This window comes from Bos indicus, chromosome 2 (genome assembly GCF_029378745.1).
Source record: "Bos indicus isolate NIAB-ARS_2022 breed Sahiwal x Tharparkar chromosome 2, NIAB-ARS_B.indTharparkar_mat_pri_1.0, whole genome shotgun sequence".
NCBI lineage: Eukaryota > Metazoa > Chordata > Mammalia > Artiodactyla > Bovidae > Bos > Bos indicus.
Window position 1 is genome coordinate 5530042 of NC_091761.1, and position 19574 is coordinate 5549615.

At 37.2% G+C, this 19574-nt stretch overlaps 1 protein-coding gene across 4 annotated transcripts in view; it reads right to left on the bottom strand.

The window, feature by feature from the left end:
• Positions 1-498: 498 nt before the first annotated feature.
• The window catches only part of NAB1 (NGFI-A binding protein 1), a 49283-nt gene continuing 30207 nt past the window's right edge, over positions 499-19574 (bottom strand). Inside the window, exons 4-8 of one of the 4 annotated variants that reach the window (XM_019969357.2) lie at positions 18624-18675; positions 8941-9030; positions 7112-7271; positions 4554-4670; positions 499-3048 (exon numbers count right to left, since the gene is read on the bottom strand). In XM_019969357.2, the coding sequence (XP_019824916.1) occupies positions 2960-3048; positions 4554-4670; positions 7112-7271; positions 8941-9030; positions 18624-18675 (508 nt within the window). In that variant the 3' untranslated portion in view covers positions 499-2959. Of the gene's footprint in view, positions 3049-4545; positions 4671-7111; positions 7275-8940; positions 9031-18623; positions 18676-19574 lie in introns of all 4 variants that reach the window. The other 3 variants (XM_019969349.2, XM_019969366.2, XM_019969375.2) reach the window with 3 other exon arrangements.

A 19574-nucleotide genomic window follows, 5' to 3' on the forward strand; every position in this document is an offset into this window, starting at 1 on the left:
TATATTTTTTTTTTCTGTGGCCTCCACCCTCACCCGAGCCACTGGCTCTGCACTGAAGCTATTAATCTACCAAACTCACCCATTACAATTTCACAGCAAGGCTTTTGCTAATTCTCTACCACAGGTTAGTTCAATTTCATATATAGCCCTTAATACTGAGGCCGAGTCACATTAACACTTTGCAAATATTAGTATGTTTGCAGTCTTAAGTCCTAATGTTCCCCCTTTTATTGATTCAGTTGGTTAGACATGGTGGGTAGTTTTCAAAATGTCTTTGTAACCTTCTTGTGAGAACAATATAAACCAAATTCTGACAGCCAGCGTAAACTGAGTACCTGCCTGCCGACAACCTTACAGAGATGAAGGCGGCTGACAGTAACAGGCTTAAGACAGAAGCCCCTGGCCCTGGCACTCAAGCCCAGACCAAACGAGCGGGGAGACAGGCAGGCTAGTACTGCTGTGAGGAATGCTATGCAGAAAACTCTATAAACATAGATGTGTGAGGCACAGAACGTCTTTATTGCCACAGGAAGCCAGTGCACTCATCCCACCTCACCGACAGCGGTTACAGTCACAGAAACGAGGACTTCACATAATAAAGCACAACACAAGACTTGGAGAGAAATGGTCCCTTGGACTATATTGGCTGTAATACTGAGGTAACCAATTGACCTTGTTCAGTGAAAATACCTCTAACACAATGAAAAAAATCGACTAGTTATAACATCCAGTTCATATATACAATTCAAATAAAAATATATATTATTTGCTTCAATGTATAGCAAGTTTAATACATTAGTGTTTACAAAATAAAAACCGTATTCTACTGAAATTTTTCTTGTGCTTCCCCTTACCACTAAGCACGAAAAAAACCAGGAAAGGATGATACTTAAGGAAACTTATTCATGGATTTAAAGATGCAGTCTGTATGGTCGTGAAAGACAGATAAATATTAGTTGGAAGATTACCATATCTTTAAAAATTGTCGCTTATTAAAATCTACAAACTTGAACTGTAAGACACAATTAAAAAAAACCCACAAAATTTCTCAAAATAGATTAGAATACAGGAAACGTTTCATGAAACTACTGAGATACTAACCAGTTCTATGGCTAATATTAAAAACCGAACAATCTATGTAAATCATATTCATACTATTTCTACATACAGTGAACAATACAACCACAATTATCAACCTAAAGCTAGCAACAAAGTTGCAAGGTCCATGAAAAGCTTCTTCAGTGGGCAAAACACTATGGTACAATTAAAACATTTAAGAAGGGAAAAAAGCCTTTTAATAGTATAAAAGTTGTTTACTGGTGTTTCTACTGTAAAGCTATTCTACAAATCAACATGAAAAAGGAATTATATATGTGACAGTGATCAGAGACTACAGTGCAGACATTTCATCTGACATCTGGCTGATGAATTTTAATATAACAGACTGTAACTTAATATGTTTATTCAGTTATGACCCAGAGCAGAACTGAAAACAAAAAACACATATTCCAAGTCAACACACTCTCCTGGGCAATCTCTGGGTTTAAATCTGGAGGAAGGAGGTAAAGCTGTCAAAAATCTTCTCCTCTTAAACCAACAGAAAAATATACATTGGTAGAAGTAGTATTTGTTTTTCACTGTGGATTCCAATGGGAAATTCTGGTAAGTATGCAAGCATGTTATTAACATTTAAGCACACTCTCATATATATGTATATAGCCCACTAACTAAATAGGGAGAATTAAAACAGATTTTCAAGTTAAAATGAGTTTTAAGAAAAAACTGCATTCATAAATCCGAAAAGTATACAAAAATGAAATTGTAAAATAAATAATGAATATAGGTGTCAACTAAACCTTCATAGAAATATGCCTGCAAATGTGGATGCACCGGTCGTCCACAACTGTGAACTGTTTGGATGGGAATATGTTCCCCAGGGAGAACCATCTAGCTTCTCTGACTCTGGTATGTAGAAAAGGATTTTCTACGTACAGGACTTTCTGGATATAAAACAGTGCTTACTCTACTACATATATAGCCTTTGTTAACAGTCATCATTCTTATCACATTTAGGGTTAACTTACTATGTCTTAATCTACATAACACATTCTGAAAAAACAATGTTGAAGTCACGGCTTTTGTGCATGGGTCCATTGTTTCAGGCTCTCTGTCCAAGGAGCAGCTTCCTATTTTTGTCATACTTTAAGTAGCTATCATAGTATGCAACCTGGATCAACCAGGTAGGAGAGATTTCTACTCTATTGCTCATCTTTTTAACTCCACTCCAGTATTTATTAACTATTGCCTAATTAAGCCAGTAAAAATGACACCTGACTGCTAAGAAATGAGACATTTCCTATTTAAACAAAATCAGTTTTATCAGGTATTAAAACTACAACATTTTCCTTGGCTTAAATTGAGTATCTGCTTTCCATTTTTCCAAAGTCATTACAACCTTGCCAACAACTACATCACTTAAACTTTTAAACTTTCTTTTTTATGACTGCAAAGATTCTGAACTCTGACATACAATAATATTTACGTAAAACACTTAAAGCAGACAATGAAATTTCAAGTAAAATAAACTTTATCCACATCTATTGGTCCAAACAGGTCTCAACACCTAGATTTTACTTCTATAAATTACACAAGTACATTGTACATTCTTAAATAGTGAATGCTTACAGTATTAATTTGTAAGCCTTTCCACATAAAACGACTTACACAGGAATGTGGATCAGTATTTCTGTTACAGATTGCAACATTCTCTCAGTTTACCCCTTTGCGGCTGTGGTTTTGTCTTCCTGGTTTCCACAGACTACTGTATCAGTCCTTATGCTTTGGCTATGAAATCTGTTTGTGCTGAATGAGGCAACATTGGTTATTAAGGCTTATTTCTATGATGGAGCACTATCCTTAACTCTGATGCCATTTCCAGAGAACAGTGGAAGAACCACAGCTATCTTGAATCTTCAGGCTCTGTTTTGATGACTTTCTTTTCCAAAGTAAAAGCTGAGTGAGGATAGTCTTTTAAAATCCCAAGGCTCTCTGTAGAAAAATGGAAACAAAATATATTAATACTTAACATCAAAGGTCACAAAAAGAACAAAAAGAAAACCCCAAACTCAAATCCCAAAACAAGCAGTATCAACTATTCGTAACTGCCAATTCCGTACAAAATTTTTATGTTTATAAAATTGTGAATTGTGTCTAAGATTTTGGATTCCAAGTTACACATCTCTCTAAGCCTTTGTGTCTTCATCTATAAAATGTGGATAGGATCTATACATGGTAGTATGAGACCTAAATTACAAAACACATGTAAAGCACACAGCATATAGAACCTACTGATTTTTATTTAATGCTTGGTCCAAAGTGATAAATAAAATATCTAAAATAAAACTGGTCGCTCACATACAACAAAGTTACTGGCCAAAATATTTACTACCAATGAAGACATGAGGCAGAAAGTCATTTTTCATGTTTAAACACAGGACTACTTTTAAGTTTCTCTAGTCACAAAACCTTAATGTGGGAGAAACAGGGATAAAAGAATGAAGATTCTATTTTTCATAAGGACTCATTCCTTAAGAGTTACAAGAATAATTATTTGAACCTCAAACACACACTACAGAATGACAATAAAATGTAGTATTTATTTATGTGAAGTATTAATACTGGGGGATACACACACACACATATACACTTTAAAGAGGATTCTAGAAAAGTAACCAACATTTATAGCTTATCTGAGATTAGGAAGTTGACTTTATGAATTTCCCTCTCTGTACAGAAATTCAGCATACAAAGAGTAATAGTAGCTACCATTTACTGAATTCTTATCAGTCAGGCAATTCATATAGGTTATCCTGTTTAATCCTCCTAACTGTTCAGTGAGGCAGAAATTATGTTTTACAGATGAGACAACTGACTTCAAATGACTCCTAAAGTTACTTTAACTCAAAAGACTGAACAATACTGGGTTTTTTCAAATGGTGTTGGTCTCTAATACCTTTACCCCTAACTCACTTTACTTGGATAAAAACATGCAAACGCCAGACTATACGAGAAACAGTTGCCCTTTTATGGAGTTCAGTTTACTTCTGAGATACAAGTATCACCCCCCAAATGCAGCTGCATGAAAAGTTCAGATTTTAGAAAAACACAAGTGGTTTTCTTTTAGCATGACAGCAAACATATAATCAATTTCATATTATGAAAGGCTGGAAAAGGGAATATGATATCTAAAGCCAGTCATTTATTACCTGTTTTACAATCTTGCATAAAGCCACCATTCATGTAATAGGTAATCAAAATAATCTCAACCTTCAAGAGCTTTTCCCTGTCTATTTTTTGGAATATCATGTTTTCAAAAAACAAAACAAAACTGGCTATTAATATGGCAATCTGTTATTTCCAAGGCGAGAAAACTGACCAGTAACAGTATTAGCAATGACCCCTTTTTAAGGAGGGATAAATAGAAGTTAGGAGATTAAAATCAAAATACAGTTTATTCAAGTATTACTCCCTCTAATCACATCCTACATTTTCACCTGATGAGTGGGACTTTGCCTCACTGGAGTAATGTCTACTCAGCTCCCCATCCACCACAAAATGATGGGGTTGTCTGTTCTGTAAATTAGGCATTCGGAGATTCAAAGGTCTTTCTCCTAATGAAAAGAAAAAAAGGAATATGAATAATTAAAAATGCATCACGGCTTTCTTAAAAATAAGTTTCCATGGATTGCCTGAACACTCCTTAAGAAATAAGTAAGGAAAGTCAACAGGCACTGAAGAATTTAAATGCTAGCTGGAGAAATATTTAAGATAATAATTAAGGGAGAAAATGGCAATTCATGCTAGTCTCACAATTTATTGTTCTGTCAGGACATTTCGACAAGCTAATCACAAATGAAACAAAAGACTGAGATTTCCAGGCATTTTCTTATTAGTGCAACCATTTTACCAAGGTAGGTCATTAACCACATAGTAACAAATACTACAGACACAGAAATCTCTTCTGTGGCTCAGATGGCAAAGAGTCTGCCTTCAGTGCAGGAGACCTGGGTTCAATCTCTGTGTTGGGAAGATCCCCTGGAGAAGGCAATGGCAACCCACTCCAATATTCTTGCCTGGAAAATCCCATGGACAGAGGAGCCTGGTGGGCCTCAGTCCATGGGATTGCAAAGAGTTGGACATGACTGAGCAACTAACACTTTCACACACAGACACAGAGATGGCTTCAAGCAAATTGCCAATTTCTAGAACAACAGCAAAACCTATGGCAAAGCCAGGAAAAGATGTAATTAGCACAGATATGGTAAAAAGTGTCTCATACACCAAATCATATTCCCTATCATAAACCTAAATCCATCACACTTAGCAAACTGCTGCCCTGCACTGGAATATTCTGGTGTCACAAATGAGAGTAATCAAATCTTTCATTAATGTCTTTGATTCTTAACTCTCAGGCTTCCCTGGTGGCTCAGATGGTAAAGAATCAGCCTGCAGGGCAGAAGACCTGGGCTCGACCCTTGCATCAGGAAGATCCCTCAAGGGAATGGCTACCCACTCCAATATTCTTCCCTGGATAATCTATGGACAGAGGAGCCAGGTGGAATACAGTCCACGGAATTGCAAAGAGTTGGACACAACTGAGTGACTAACATTTCTTAACTCTAATCTTAACTGTTAAGGATGACTGGAGAAGTTAAAAAAAGACCTCCACTGAAGTTTCTGTAATATTTTAAAGGAAGAATGTTCTTCACCACTACTCTGATCTGCTAACATGTAATGTTTTACTCTATAGTTGAAGAAGGCTGGTTAGGATGATATTCCTATTTAGAAATCTTACTTTTTTGACTATAGTAACCACTCTCTAAAAAAGCCTAACAGTAATACATAAAAAAGAAGATCCTACAAAGTTGCTTTTCTTCAAACACTGTCACTATTTCAAACTAGAGGATCTATTCTGATACTTGGATGCTATCCATCTTTCTCCAGTCAAGCATAAGCCCCAAGGAGGCAGGGTCTATCCGACTTACCGCTACATTTTCAGTATCTAGCAGCGTGGCACACAGGAGGCATAAACACATATTTGCTGAATGAGTGAGTGACAGGCACTGGGAAGTTTCTTCATGTGTGGATACAAATGGAGGAATTTTAAAAATGGTAAAAATACTCACGAAGCAAAGCCTTTTACATCTAAAGAGTTTAAGAGGACAACTTCCAAAGTATATGCCACACAAAATATCTTTACAGAATCTATAGAACAATGTGAAGCCTGAAAGAAGATAACATTTCTACAAGTCTCTCCCTTCTTATACTCTCTTCAAATCTCTATTTTGTCATAGTATTTTAGACACAGTTACCACATTCTCTGAGGAACCAAATGTTATAAATTTCAGACAAATCTGCTTATGTAGTCTTAAAAAAAATACACTTTTAGTCTTTTAAAAAATGATCAGCATCTCCCATGGAATTCATTTCTTGAGGAAAAATGATCTATACTATTTACATCTCCCATTCCCATCCACCCTCTACGAAATACATGTCAGTTACGTGGGCCAGCTCTTGTTTAGGGCTGTGGTGCTAGAGAAGCCTACTGAGAGTCCCTTGGACTGCAAGCAGATCACAACAGGCCATCCTAAAGGAAACCAACCCTGAATATTCACTGGAAGGACGAATGATGAAGCTGATGCCCCAAGACTGTGGCTACCTGATGCAAAGAGCCAACTCAGTGGAAAAGATCCTGATGCTGGGAAAGACTGAGGGCAGGAGGAGAAGGGGACGAGAGAGGAAGAGATGGTTGGATGGCATCACTGACTCAAAGGACATGAGTCTGAGCAAACTCCGGGAGATAGTGAAGGACAGGGAAGCCTGGTGCGCTGTAGTCCATGTGGGTCTCAAAGAGTCAGACACAACTTAGCAACTAAACAACAAGGTTAAAAAAACTACAAATTAAAACTGCAGGAAGAATTCTTTCCTCTTTAGAAAAAGGGACAATTTAAAAATTTTGATAGAGAACTCTAATAGCATTTTTGTTTCTTTGTTTCTGTTTACAGTGCACTGAGCAGCTGGCACTAAAGGCGCGGTCACTCTAAGGATGTACCTTGTCCCTCAGCGCTGTCTGACATCAAGCCGTTAGGGCTGTGCTCGTCTGAGCTCTGCCTGTACAGTCCTGCAGACAGTCTTCTTTCGGCATGCTGCAGTCTGTCATAGCCAGCTTGGGTGCAGAGGAACTCCATCTGCTTTGCCATCACCTTTTCAGGCTGCTAGTAAGTAAAGCGAAAATAAAATAACTAAAACATCCTAGATTTTTTAATGGTTTAAAGATGCCAATTTCAGACTCCAGCAAATATATTTAGTATTCATTAAAATTAGTTCACACTTCATGTGGTATACACGTTCCATAAATATGCACTGATGTCTATATCATCATGTTAAAACACAGAATGCTGGATTTTGTACAAAAGGAAAAAAAGCTTTCTGCTCAATCCTATAAAGAGAATTCCATTCTAGTTCAAAAGCAGAATAACCTTAGCTTTGTCTTCCAAGGTACCAAGTCCTTTTAAAGATTTTTCTTTTAAAAAGAACCTCAGAGCAACAGCACCATCTGCTATAAACTGCTTCTAACACAGGGTGAAATCTTGGCATTTTTATTTTAGGATTTGGCACTACACAAACTCCGATATGATGACAGTATGTTTGGGGGAGAAAAGGTGTAAAACGGCTGTCTAGAAGAACAAGACAAACACACCTCCCACTAAAATTAAACAATGCAAATTATGCAGAAAAACCTCAGTGCCAACAAGGATCTTCATCTTCATCATGGAATGAAACTGCAGTGTTTTCCAGCCACTCATCAAATGACATGTTTTATTATTTTTTTCAAATGACATGTTTTAAAATACACAATTAGTTGGCTGACATATAAATTTATCTGTCCCTTCTCTAGGCACGGTTCTAAATTACCTGTGTGTGATATTCAGAGCACTGTATTTGTGCTATTTTGCCAAGGAGGTAATAGTCCAAAGGCACAGAAATGAATCGCTGCCATGCTACACAGAAGATTCATACATAGGCGGCTCATACAAGGAATGTGCTATATAAAATTAGTTATAATAATCCTGATTCACAATAGCAAAAATCAATAGGTGAAATATGCTGACACATAAAATTACTCATAAAACAGAATAAAAGCTTACACTATTTTTCTGAATCAAATAAACCAGATTAAAAGGAATCGTAACTTCTAATTCATTTATTATTAATTAATAAAATTTCAATAAGATTTCTGGAGGAGGAAAATTTATTTTTCATTTTCTCCACATGAAAACACAAAACTTGGCACCACTAAATCTGACCAAAAGCAGATTGGTCATTAGAAGTGAGAAGATCAATAAGAATAAAACCTATAGTACCTACTAAAAGGCAAAAATGACTTTTAAAAACGTTAATTTCTGTGTACACAATAAAATTACTTAGTAGCGAAAGCACCTGAAAGTACATATTAGTTTTTCATTATACATGAATTGAAATGATTAAACAATAGCAACAATGTTGACTATTACTATTTTACTGAGAACTAGAATTGTTTTATCTCACAGCTATAATACACACAGAGTCAACATGGCTGTTTTCCTGGTATCAAGCTGCTGCTTCTGAGTTTTCTTAAGTAGAGAATCTGTCCTACTTCCTACAAAACTTCAAAGAATAAACAAGTAGCAGATACTGGGTTCTGCTCACAAAGCAGACCAAACCTAGCTGATACTGCTATCCTGTTGACACAACTGTGGATCAGATGACATTGTAAAAACAACCGGGAATAAATTTAGTCTTTGGATGAAACTGAATCTAAAACTGAAGCCAGCTGAAGGGGCCACTGAGTTTTTCACCCACCGAAGCTCCTATGAAGTGTTAACTAATGGCTGACATTACCTGTGAGCTAAGAGCAGTGAGCTCCTCACTCTTAGCTTTAGCCTGCTGGAAGAGTGTCTGCACAGAGTCCTGGAAATCTGGAAACCCATCCTGTAGGTCAAAGAATATGTACTTTTTACTTTAAAATAACCATATTATCAAAAACTCAGAAGATGAAGCAAAGAAATCCACCTTAATCCTGATACCTGAATAATCAAGATTAAGATTTTAACATACAATACTTCATTTCAGTCTTTCATAGTACAATTAATTACCTTATTTCCACAGTTGCAACCTCAATAAAACATACATGTTAAAAGATAAAAAAGTTTATACATTCACAGTGTTTTACACTGAAACACAGATTTTATGATCACTGATAATAATAATTATATAACATTTCATCTGGTGGTCTGACTGTTTAATCATCATCTTCATATTGGACATTTAGATTATTTGCCTTATTTTTGGTTTTATGAAAAATACTGCAAAAATACTTTCATGGAAATAACATTTTCTATAGTTTAGATGATCTAATACAACAGATTACCAGAAGTGGAATTGGTACAAAAGGATGAACACTTATGCCCATCACATGTGTTCCTCAAGGGCCTTTACTGCTCTATTGTGTCATAAGCAAAGTATGACAGTTTTCCTCGCCAGTACTGGGTGTTGTTTTCTTAATTTTTGCCAATTTGTACTTTTGTTTTGATAGTCAAAAAAATTTAACTTTACATATTGTAGCTACACTGAATATACACTTAGATTTTACTTTGTGATTTCTTCTGTTACTATACAATTCAAAAGACATTCTCTTTTGGAGATTTGAGAGGAACTCAAATCTACCCTCTAGTTTTCTAAAGTTTTATTCTATTGTTTCTTTCATTTTTCAAATGTTAACTCTCTAACCTATCTGGAATCTATTTTGTTACATGTAATGTGGTAAAGATCCAAAGTAAACTTCCAACCCAGATTTCTGCAGAATTCTTCCAGGCTGACTTAACATTTCTTCTTTACCATTTCACATGACAGACAATGAGGTGAGGAATCAGAAAGACCTGTACCTGTGTTCTGATTCCACCACCACTTACTAACTACATGACACTGGATGAGTAACTGAACCCTTCTGAACTTTAGTTTCTTCATATGGAGAATCAGGATAAGAGAATCTATCTATCAGGACTGTTGTGAGATAAAGCAAATGAGATATTGCCTTTAGCATACAATAACTACTGAATAAATATATCAGTTGGTATTCTTATATATACTTATTTATATCTATTCTTATATTAAGTAGAGTGTACTTGGGGCACTCTACTCTTGGGTAACACTTCAACTTATTTCCATTTTATACCATACATATATACATATTATATACATGCAAATCCATTTACTAATTTTATCAAATTTCTTTGCCTGTTTAGTGCTCCATATAAAATTTATAACTACAAACATCATGATAACATGGTTGTACTAAATCTACTAAAAATTACTCAAGAGATCCTCAAAGATGTTGTCATTAACATCCAAAACATTTTTCTCCTTGTTTGATAAAGCTTTATGTTTGTAGGGTAAATTATGAAAAACTAAAGTTGTTATATAATAACAGCAAAAAAAGATGTAATAATAACAAATTATTTATACAATTTCAAGTATGAAACACTGATTCATATTTTCCCCATCAGGGTCTTTTCAAAAAATTATTTCTCCTCCGCCAATCTCATGTTTTCAAATATTGCGTCTACTAAAATTCATTTCCTAATAATTATTAATAATTGTCCATTTAAAAAAAAATCATAGACATGAAATAAAGTAATTTAGAGTCAAGAGAAAATAAATTTAACATCTTGAAATAGTCTTATGTACCTCCATGGTGGGTTGATATATAATCAGCCTTTTTAAATTAAGAATAGCCACCTTTCTAGGCCTGTACAAGACCGAGGACCCTGGGCTTAAAGGAATGCATAGAATACAATCATTAACTGAACTAGAATGAATTTTATACAAGTGTATATAATTTAAATGAAAAGCACACTTTTCTTAGTCATTCCACTTTTCACCTAAGAATTTATTTAGACCTAAAACCCAGCTTTATCTTTAACAAATCCTCCTTTAAATTCGAAAGTTCAATGAGGTAAGCCAGCAGAAAATAACATCCGTAAGAGCAGCTATCATTTTTCAGGTGCCTACAATCAACCAGTTTCCTAACTATGTTCTGTGTTTTACTTGTATTGTTTCATTTTATCCCACAAACAACCCTAGAGTTCCCTCATTTTATAGCTACAGACATTGGCTTCAAAGCCTATGTCAGAACCGTAAAATCCTTGAGTTGCCACTTTTGTGAAACTAACCAGAGGCATTTATTTCCTTTATTTTAGAAGACAGATACAAAAAAATAATACATTACTATGATTTATGTCAAAGAATGTCCTGCCTATGTTTTCCTCTTGGAGTTTTATAGCAGCTGGTCTTACCTTGAGGTCTTTAATCCATTTTGAGCTTACTGTTGCATATAATGTTAGAGAATATTCTAATTTCATTCTTTTACATGTAGGTATCCAGTTTTCCCAGCATGACTTATTAAAAAGACTGTCTTTTCTCCACCTTATAGTCTTGCCTCCTTCTTGCAGAACTGGCCGTAGGTGTGTGGGTTTATTTCTGGGCTCCCTACCCTATTTCATTAATCTATTTGTCTGTTTTTGTGTGCTAATACCATACTGTTTCGACTACTGTAGCTTTGTAGTGCAGAACCACCACATGACCCAGCAATGCCATTCCTGTGTATGTATCCACAAGAAACAACACTAATTTGAAAAGATACATGCATCCCAATGTTCAGAGCAACATTATTTACAATTATTCACAATTAATTATTTACAATTAATTACAAGGCACAAGAAGCAACCTAAATGTCCATCAACAGATGAATGGAAAGTTAACCTCATTGCTTCCAGTTTTTAAATGGAGATTAAAAAATAGCTTAACTGCTCAACGGAAATTTGTGGGGATTAAATAAAATAATGCAAATGGTAAAGGTTTGGAAAATGCACATTGCTATAGAAATATATGGCTGCACCACTGTCAGGATTATTAACCCTGAGGATTCTGAAAAGCTGGGAGAACCTCAACCTCAACATGGGAAAAGTTTTTACAAAATGAACACTGCTCCATCATTAACAAAGAGAAAGAAAAGCATGCAATAAGCAGTAAACAACACAGGTCAGTGGTCTCTCTCAGCTGGGTTCCTTACTCATTCCAATTTTGTCCCAGTCTTTCAACGGTTCACCATGGATGAGAAAATACTGGACTGAGAGGCCTTCACTTCATGACATATAAAGGAAGTTTAAGGCGCCCCAAAACATGCAACTTAGAAATAAAAGTGAGAACATTCCCAAGAAAATGGTCTCTTTTCAAATCACGTTTGGTACAGGACTCTTAGTATGTTTCTGAAGCTTTTTCCCCAGGAACCAGCTGTACCATGCTATGAGCAATTTGTCTTCCTGCCATTTTTGGCTGCTGTCATTAATCACCGTGTTCCCTCACTGGAGAGACTCTGAGTCTGAGCACTGAGAAATTAAAAGATACAGGGTGGGATGCTGCTCCTGACCTAATTACTCTCATCTCATTGGTCTCCACCCCAACTTCTCCTCATCCTTTCCCACCAAATACTAGCAACTCGCTTTAAAACCACTGCTTGGCTGTCTTTAAAAAGACTTGTTCCAACAGATGTTCTTAGTCTCACACGTGCATTTTCCCTTTTTCTACTCACACTTTCTGTATGAATAGCACATTGTAATGCTTCTGTTTTTCTGATCCAGAGGGGAAGAGTCTACATCAAATTAGACCAGCGTTCCTTTCAACAAGCTTAGTAACAGTGTGGGTGGATACTCTGACCCTCCTCCCCCTCCTTCCTCACTCTCCCACCCCCAGCCCACTGGGACTGCAAGCAGATGTTTCCTCCAAGTCCTTCTTTTTCAAGCCCCAATTCTCTGACTTTCTGGTCTCTATTAACAGACGTCATTTCTTTCATCCAGTTATCTCTGATTGCTTTGCACTCCCAGCCCACACAGGATCAAGAAGGCTGTCACCTCTCATCTCTTTGCCTAGTCTCCAGCAATTTCAGGGAGCGAAGAAAGCTGACAGACGAGACTGAACACTGGCAGTCCGTTCAGTCAGCTGCCACCACTGGGCTAAGACTGGTGCTTTCACTCACCCTCTCTCTCTTCCACGATAATACTTATTACACTGGAGGAAATGGCAGGGTTTGTTCATAGGATGTGCTCTTGATAAAAAAGAAAAGATATCAACTTAACCCACTCAGGATGTTATAACTGAGAGGAAGGCAAGACAAGGACTTTGGCTCTTAATTTTTCATCTCCCTTAACTTGCAATCAAGCCTTCTTAAATACGTTCTGTCACACAGTATAAAAAACTCCAACTAATTTTTCTTGATTTATTCTGCTAATCTTCCCAATGCACCGTTTTTTCTTCAATCTAAAAAATGAGTATGTCAAATGGTGTTATCTTATATTTAAAAACATTTTGTAACTTACATTGTTAAATTTTCTACTCAAAATGTTTGCCTTCCTTGAATTAGATAATAACTGTCATTCTTTCTCCCCTCTGCTAAGACCGCCAGTCTTGTGCACATTTTGCCATTCTTACCATACTAGCAGGAGGAAAGCATTTATCACACCTTAGGTGCTTTGTAAATGATCATTAGCACCCAGGAGAGTGGAACTGCTTTGAAGTTTACAAGTTAGACCTAGATTTGAAGGCCAGGCTCTGGCTACTAGACAGCAATGTTAAAAGGCAGGTAAGTTTCTGAGCCTTTCTGGGTTTCTCCTTGGCTGTAAGTGGAACTCATAAAGCCTTCATACAGAGGAGACAAGGTTTGTGATAATGAATTTCAAATGCCTAGTAGGGACAGGCATATAAGAGATTTAATAAAATCAGTTATTTCCACAAATGACCCAGAGCTAGCTTTGAGGTCTCTGATGAAAAAGAATAAATGTAATAATCCATTAGCGTTTTAGCTGAAAGTGGATTCACAGAGGACGGTGATCTAGCCTCAACAGGAGAAATATTCCCAAGCCTCACTAACATATGGGGCCAAAGAGATTTTCCCCAGAGGCTGTATAATAGGTCACAGGCTACCCTAACAAGGCCTCCGGAAGTCAGCAGGCTTTTTCCTCTGTGACTATCTCATATATTCTAGGAATTATAAAGTTCCAAACTTCTACGTTGTTTAATGTCTTATATCCCTACAGGAAGGAACGCTATTCAAGAATAAGAGATTATCCTGAGTACTTTGCAACATGCATACTAGTTAACTATTAGGGGGAACAACCATATAGATATATAAAAATATATATTTTTATTAAAATATTTTATATATATATATATATATATATATATATATATATATAATACATTCTGTATATAATAAGAGAAAAACCAGACAAGGATTTTAACATTTTGTTCCATTCAACCCTTCACCAACAGATCAGGAAAATATGGCAACAGCTACTGAGCCTGAATAGGAGAAGGCAATGGCACCCCACTCCAGTGCTCTTGCCTGGAAAATCCCACAGACGGAGGAGCCTGGTGGGTTGCAGTCCATGGGGTCGCTGGGAGTCGGACACGACTGAGCGGCTTCACTTTCACTTTTCACTTTCCTGCACTGGAGAAGGAAATGGCAACCCACTCCAGTGTTCTTGCCTGGAGAATCCCAGGGACGGGGGAGCCTCGTGGGCTGCCATCTATGGGGTCGCACAGAGTCGGACATGACTGAAGTGACTTAGCAGCAGCAGCAGCAACTGAGCCTGAATAAAGCACTAGCTTTTTAGTGTAGTCTCATGCATTGAAAATGGCGCAAAAGAAAATGTTTCTCTTTCCTTTACATGTCTACTTTGAGTTACTTCTATTTCATCTATCAGACATTACATTTCTTTTTGTTCTCCAATGTTACAGATCTTAAAAATGATCTTTTTAAGATTGAAAAAACTTAGCAACTTGGCATATATGCTCATTGGTTGCTGACAAAAATTTTAGAAAAATAAAGATGAAGAGAAAAAAACTCATTAATTTGAGCCTAGTAATTAGGAATCTTACACTACAATAAGCTAAGCTTATTTTTATATAACTTTTTCTTAATAGAGAATTAATGAGCTAAGAATCACAAAATACTCAAATGAAATAAGACAAACAGTATACTCAAAGAATTCTAAAATCTTTCTCACTGACTTATGATGTCCTTTGTGTCAGCCACATATTCTGGAAAAACTGGTCTTACTGTTCTCTAAACACACAGAGTATTTTCTTACCTCTGTGTCTTTGCCCATGCTGGTATTTCTTTGCAATGCCCCTACACTTTCCACCCCACATCCCTATCTTCTGAAATCCTACCCTTCTTTTAAAATCCAGCTCAGATGGTATCTCTTCGTTAAGCCTCCCCTCATCTCTTCTCATGCCAGAAATTCTCCCCCTGCCCAGCAGCCACAGAGAAGGTAGACATAAAGAAAGCAATGATGCTTGGTGAAGCCTTCTCAGGGGAGCAGTAACCCTGTACTGCCAATACTGACTACCTCAGTATCGGCTTCCGAAACCAAATGGACAGCTCCAGGACCTCAAATCGGACTCAGAATACAAGGAGAATTTCAAATGCCTAGCGGGGACAGGCACATAACACCATTTATGCCAGTACTGGGTATTTTGCAAAGCATCACACACTACACTATACACCTGTGTAGGTATACACACAGGCATTAACACGTTTTGCATAAATCAATGCTCTGCAATACACAAGTTTAAAGAAAAAAAAACTAAGCAAAAACAGACAAAAAAACCAACAAAAGTAAACACCTGTCCTAAATTCAAAGCCAAAGTCCCTATTCATTTCTAAAATCAAGAGTTTATTGTCTATAAGAACACTTGGGGTTTATTAGTCACTTGTCTGTTTAGGAAGGGTTAGAACTGTTATTCACAGAAAAAGGAAACAATGATTATCTTAATTCTAAATCCACAACTGTGCAAATGGCTTTGAGAAGTCTAGTAAAGTAATAAACTAATCTCATATAGAACTAATCAATTGGGGCTTCCCAGACGGCGCTAGTGGTAAAGAACCTGCTTGACAGCGCAGGAGACCTAAACGATGCATGTTCAATCCCTGGGTCGGGAAGATCCCTGGAGGAGGGCATGGCAACCCATCCCAGTATTTCTGCCTGAAGAATCCATAGACAGAGGAGCCTGGTGGGCTACAGTCCACAGGGTTCCAAAGAGTCAGACACAACTGAAGCAACTTAAAACACAGGCATAACTCAAATATCTCTAGTGAACATAAAGGACTGGAAGGGTCGCCTCTAACTTCAACCCAACACCGTGAGCTCCTAAAAAGAAATCCGAAACACTGTAACTGGATACAGAAATAATAAGCTTACATTTCAGATCAGGGCTATTCAGAGGGTCAGAAAGACTTATCAATATAGCCTAACAAGAAAACACTATAGCTCCAAGAGTCCATGAGATTCAAGATCTCAGACTTCAGTGTTCACCGGTGACCTCTGAAGCTAGACAAAAAGAAACCATGGCTTGAAAATGTGAGAACGGCCTGAGTCACAATGGCGTGGAGGGTCAATGGTGAGAAAGAGATGCAGACATATTCTCTAATAACCCAGCAGCTGACTGGTTACCTTTCCCGGCCACAGGGTAGGCTTTGTACCTTCCTGCCTCTAAATCCTCCAATGGCACATGCCCTTTGGTAGTTTCTTTGTTGATCCAGCTTCCCTTCTAGAGGCAGAGTCACTAACAGATAAATCCACAGGGGTCCTCTCTTACTCATTATTTTGAGATGCAACAGGAGAAAATATTTCACCAGTTAGCTCTTTCGATGGCCTTAGGTCATTTCAGTAAGTTTTCTGAGTACTATGTGTGAGGTTAACCCATCTTAAACACTACTCCAGAGTTAACACTGAAGTAGATTACAAACATAAGCATAATTTTTAAAAAGGTGCTCATTTTGGACAACATTTTTCTTCTGTGAAAACCACTGTGTACAGCTAAAGCCTTTAGAATGCAAAGATATTTACTCATGGCCATTCATGATTTCATCAAACAGATTTTAAGTCCTACTAAGTACAAGGCACTACTATAAACTAAGTAAAATAGAGGACAGACAGATAAGAGCTCTATTTTCACCTAATGGGGCAGACCAGTAACAAATCAGAAACACATACATAACAGTTTCAGAAACGGCTAAGTGCTATGAAAACAAGCAAGCCACGCCAGGACAAAGAGCCCAGATGTGATGATGGGGTAACAGTGCCTCTTTAGAAAGGGAAGCAGGGAACTGCGAGGAAACTCAACTACAAGCTGAAGCCATGTGAAGATTTAGAGAGAGATCCAGGGAGAGGCAACAACCAGCCAGTGCTGAGGCATAAATGAGTTTGACGTGTTCCAGCAACAGAAGGTCGGTCAGTGGAACTGGGACACAGTAAGAATGGGGAAGTGTGGAAGCAGATGAGGTTAGAGAGTCGAGTCAGAGTCAGCTCGTGCAGGGTCTTCGGTGTCTCAGGAAAAAGTGTAGATTTTATTCTAGGCACAGTAGACAGCCAATAGATTTAAGCAAGAAAGGGATGTATGTTTTTAAAAGATTAACTCTGGCTTTGGTATAAATGAAAAATTATTGCAAGCAATCAGATGCTTAGCAAGAATAATCTGATTATGGAAATTTAGGATAAACACAGCTTGTTTTCCTTAACAAGAAATTAAATAATGAATGACCAAGAGTAATGACCTCTCTCCCCTGTCCAAGAAAAAAAGGAGCTGCCTGCTCTGCTTCAGACTGGCCTTTAGAAAAGTATCAATCCAAATTAAGGAGCTGCTGCTGCTGCTGCTAAGTCGCTTCAGTCGTATCCAACTCTGTGTGACCCCATAGACGGCAGCCCACCAGGCTTCCCTGTCCCTGGGATTCTCCGGGCAAGAACACTGGAGTGGATTGCCATTTCCTTCTCCAATGCATGAGACTGAAAAGTGAAAGTGAAGTCGCTCAGTCATGTCTGACTCTAGCGACCCCATGGACTGCAGCCTACCAGGCTCCTCCATCCATGGGATTGTCCAGGCAAGAGTAGGGTGCCATTGCCTTCTCTGAAATTAAGGAGCAGTCATTCTGAAACCGGTTCTGAGAGCCCTAAGAAAAACATATTTTTCTTGCTCAACTCACCTTGCTACTCACAGGTCTAAAATCAGAAAGACAGCCTCAGAAGTGATACCCTAAAAGAGGCTTTTAATTATAGTGAAGTTTTCATAACTTATAGCTACTAAAGTGTCACTTCTCTCAGATATTTAATATATAGAAATTAAACTTTAGCTCCTTTAAGTCTACTTGATGACTAATGATGTAAATAAAATCATAAAAGGAACTGTTTAACCAGTAAAGAGTTTTAACCGTGTAAGAAACACCTGTTTACAAATCAACCTTTGATAAACTGACTAGGCACCAAGCTCATCACTGTTGATTCCTTCTAGGAATTTTCTGAGTACCTAGTTCAAATTACTATGGATACTTCAAAGTGACCAAATTCTGTACCATTTTTCAGATTCCACAATTCACACTTTCTCACTAGCTGGAGGGACCATTCTGTCTTTTTCAGTTGAACTAGTAAGCAAACACTATTAGCATAAGAAAAGATAACACATAATCATACCTCTACTTTAATTCTCTTCGGGGATAATTCATCTCTCTCTCCACATTTTGACCTGAGGGGAATGAGAGAGAGAAAAATTTGAGAAGGTAATACATTTTTTCTAAAGGCATCTAAATCTATAAACTTCCACCAAAACAAGTAACTCTGGAACTTTGCCACCAGAAATAAGACATTCATAATGAACATTAAATAATGAAAAAGGGACTTCTCATCATTTCTAAGTTAACAATGGGGAAACAGACAAACACAAGTACATGATCCATTATAAAAGGCCACTACCTAAGAATGCCTAACACAGAGAATACCCAGTATTAATGAGGACCACAAAATGAAAAAGGGGGAAAATCGAGGACTGTACTCTATGAGAGCCTTCATGGACCAGTACAATTTAGAATAAAGTGACAACAATGACCATTTAGGATGAATGCTTAAGGCTACATGAGATTAAAGTGCATTTTGTCTACCTATCAAAACCATACATGCATCTTCCATTGATCTTTAGGTACCCCTCTGCTGGGAATCTATCCCACAGAAGCACATACACAAACATCAAATGTAACTGCCAATTCAACCATGGCGAGTCATAAATTTTTAAGTTATACCTCAACACAAAAGATGTTAAAATGTGGAAAAACACATCTCAGAATCAAGAAAATATGTATGAGGTTCCAGTGGTATTACTTATAATGACAAAAGACTAGAGACAACTCATGTGTCCGTCAAGGGACTAGTTAAATGAATTATGGTAGATGCACATAATGCAGTTTCCTGCAGCTGTTAAAAAACAAATAAACGAAAAACAGTGACAAAGATGGATCTGTACTAATACAGCAAGACCTCTAGCACATGGTAAACCAAGAATGAAATACAACATAATGCAGACACATGCTACTTCCTGTTTTTTCCAAAAAAAGAAAAGGTATAAGTGAGAAATACATGCACACAGACAAA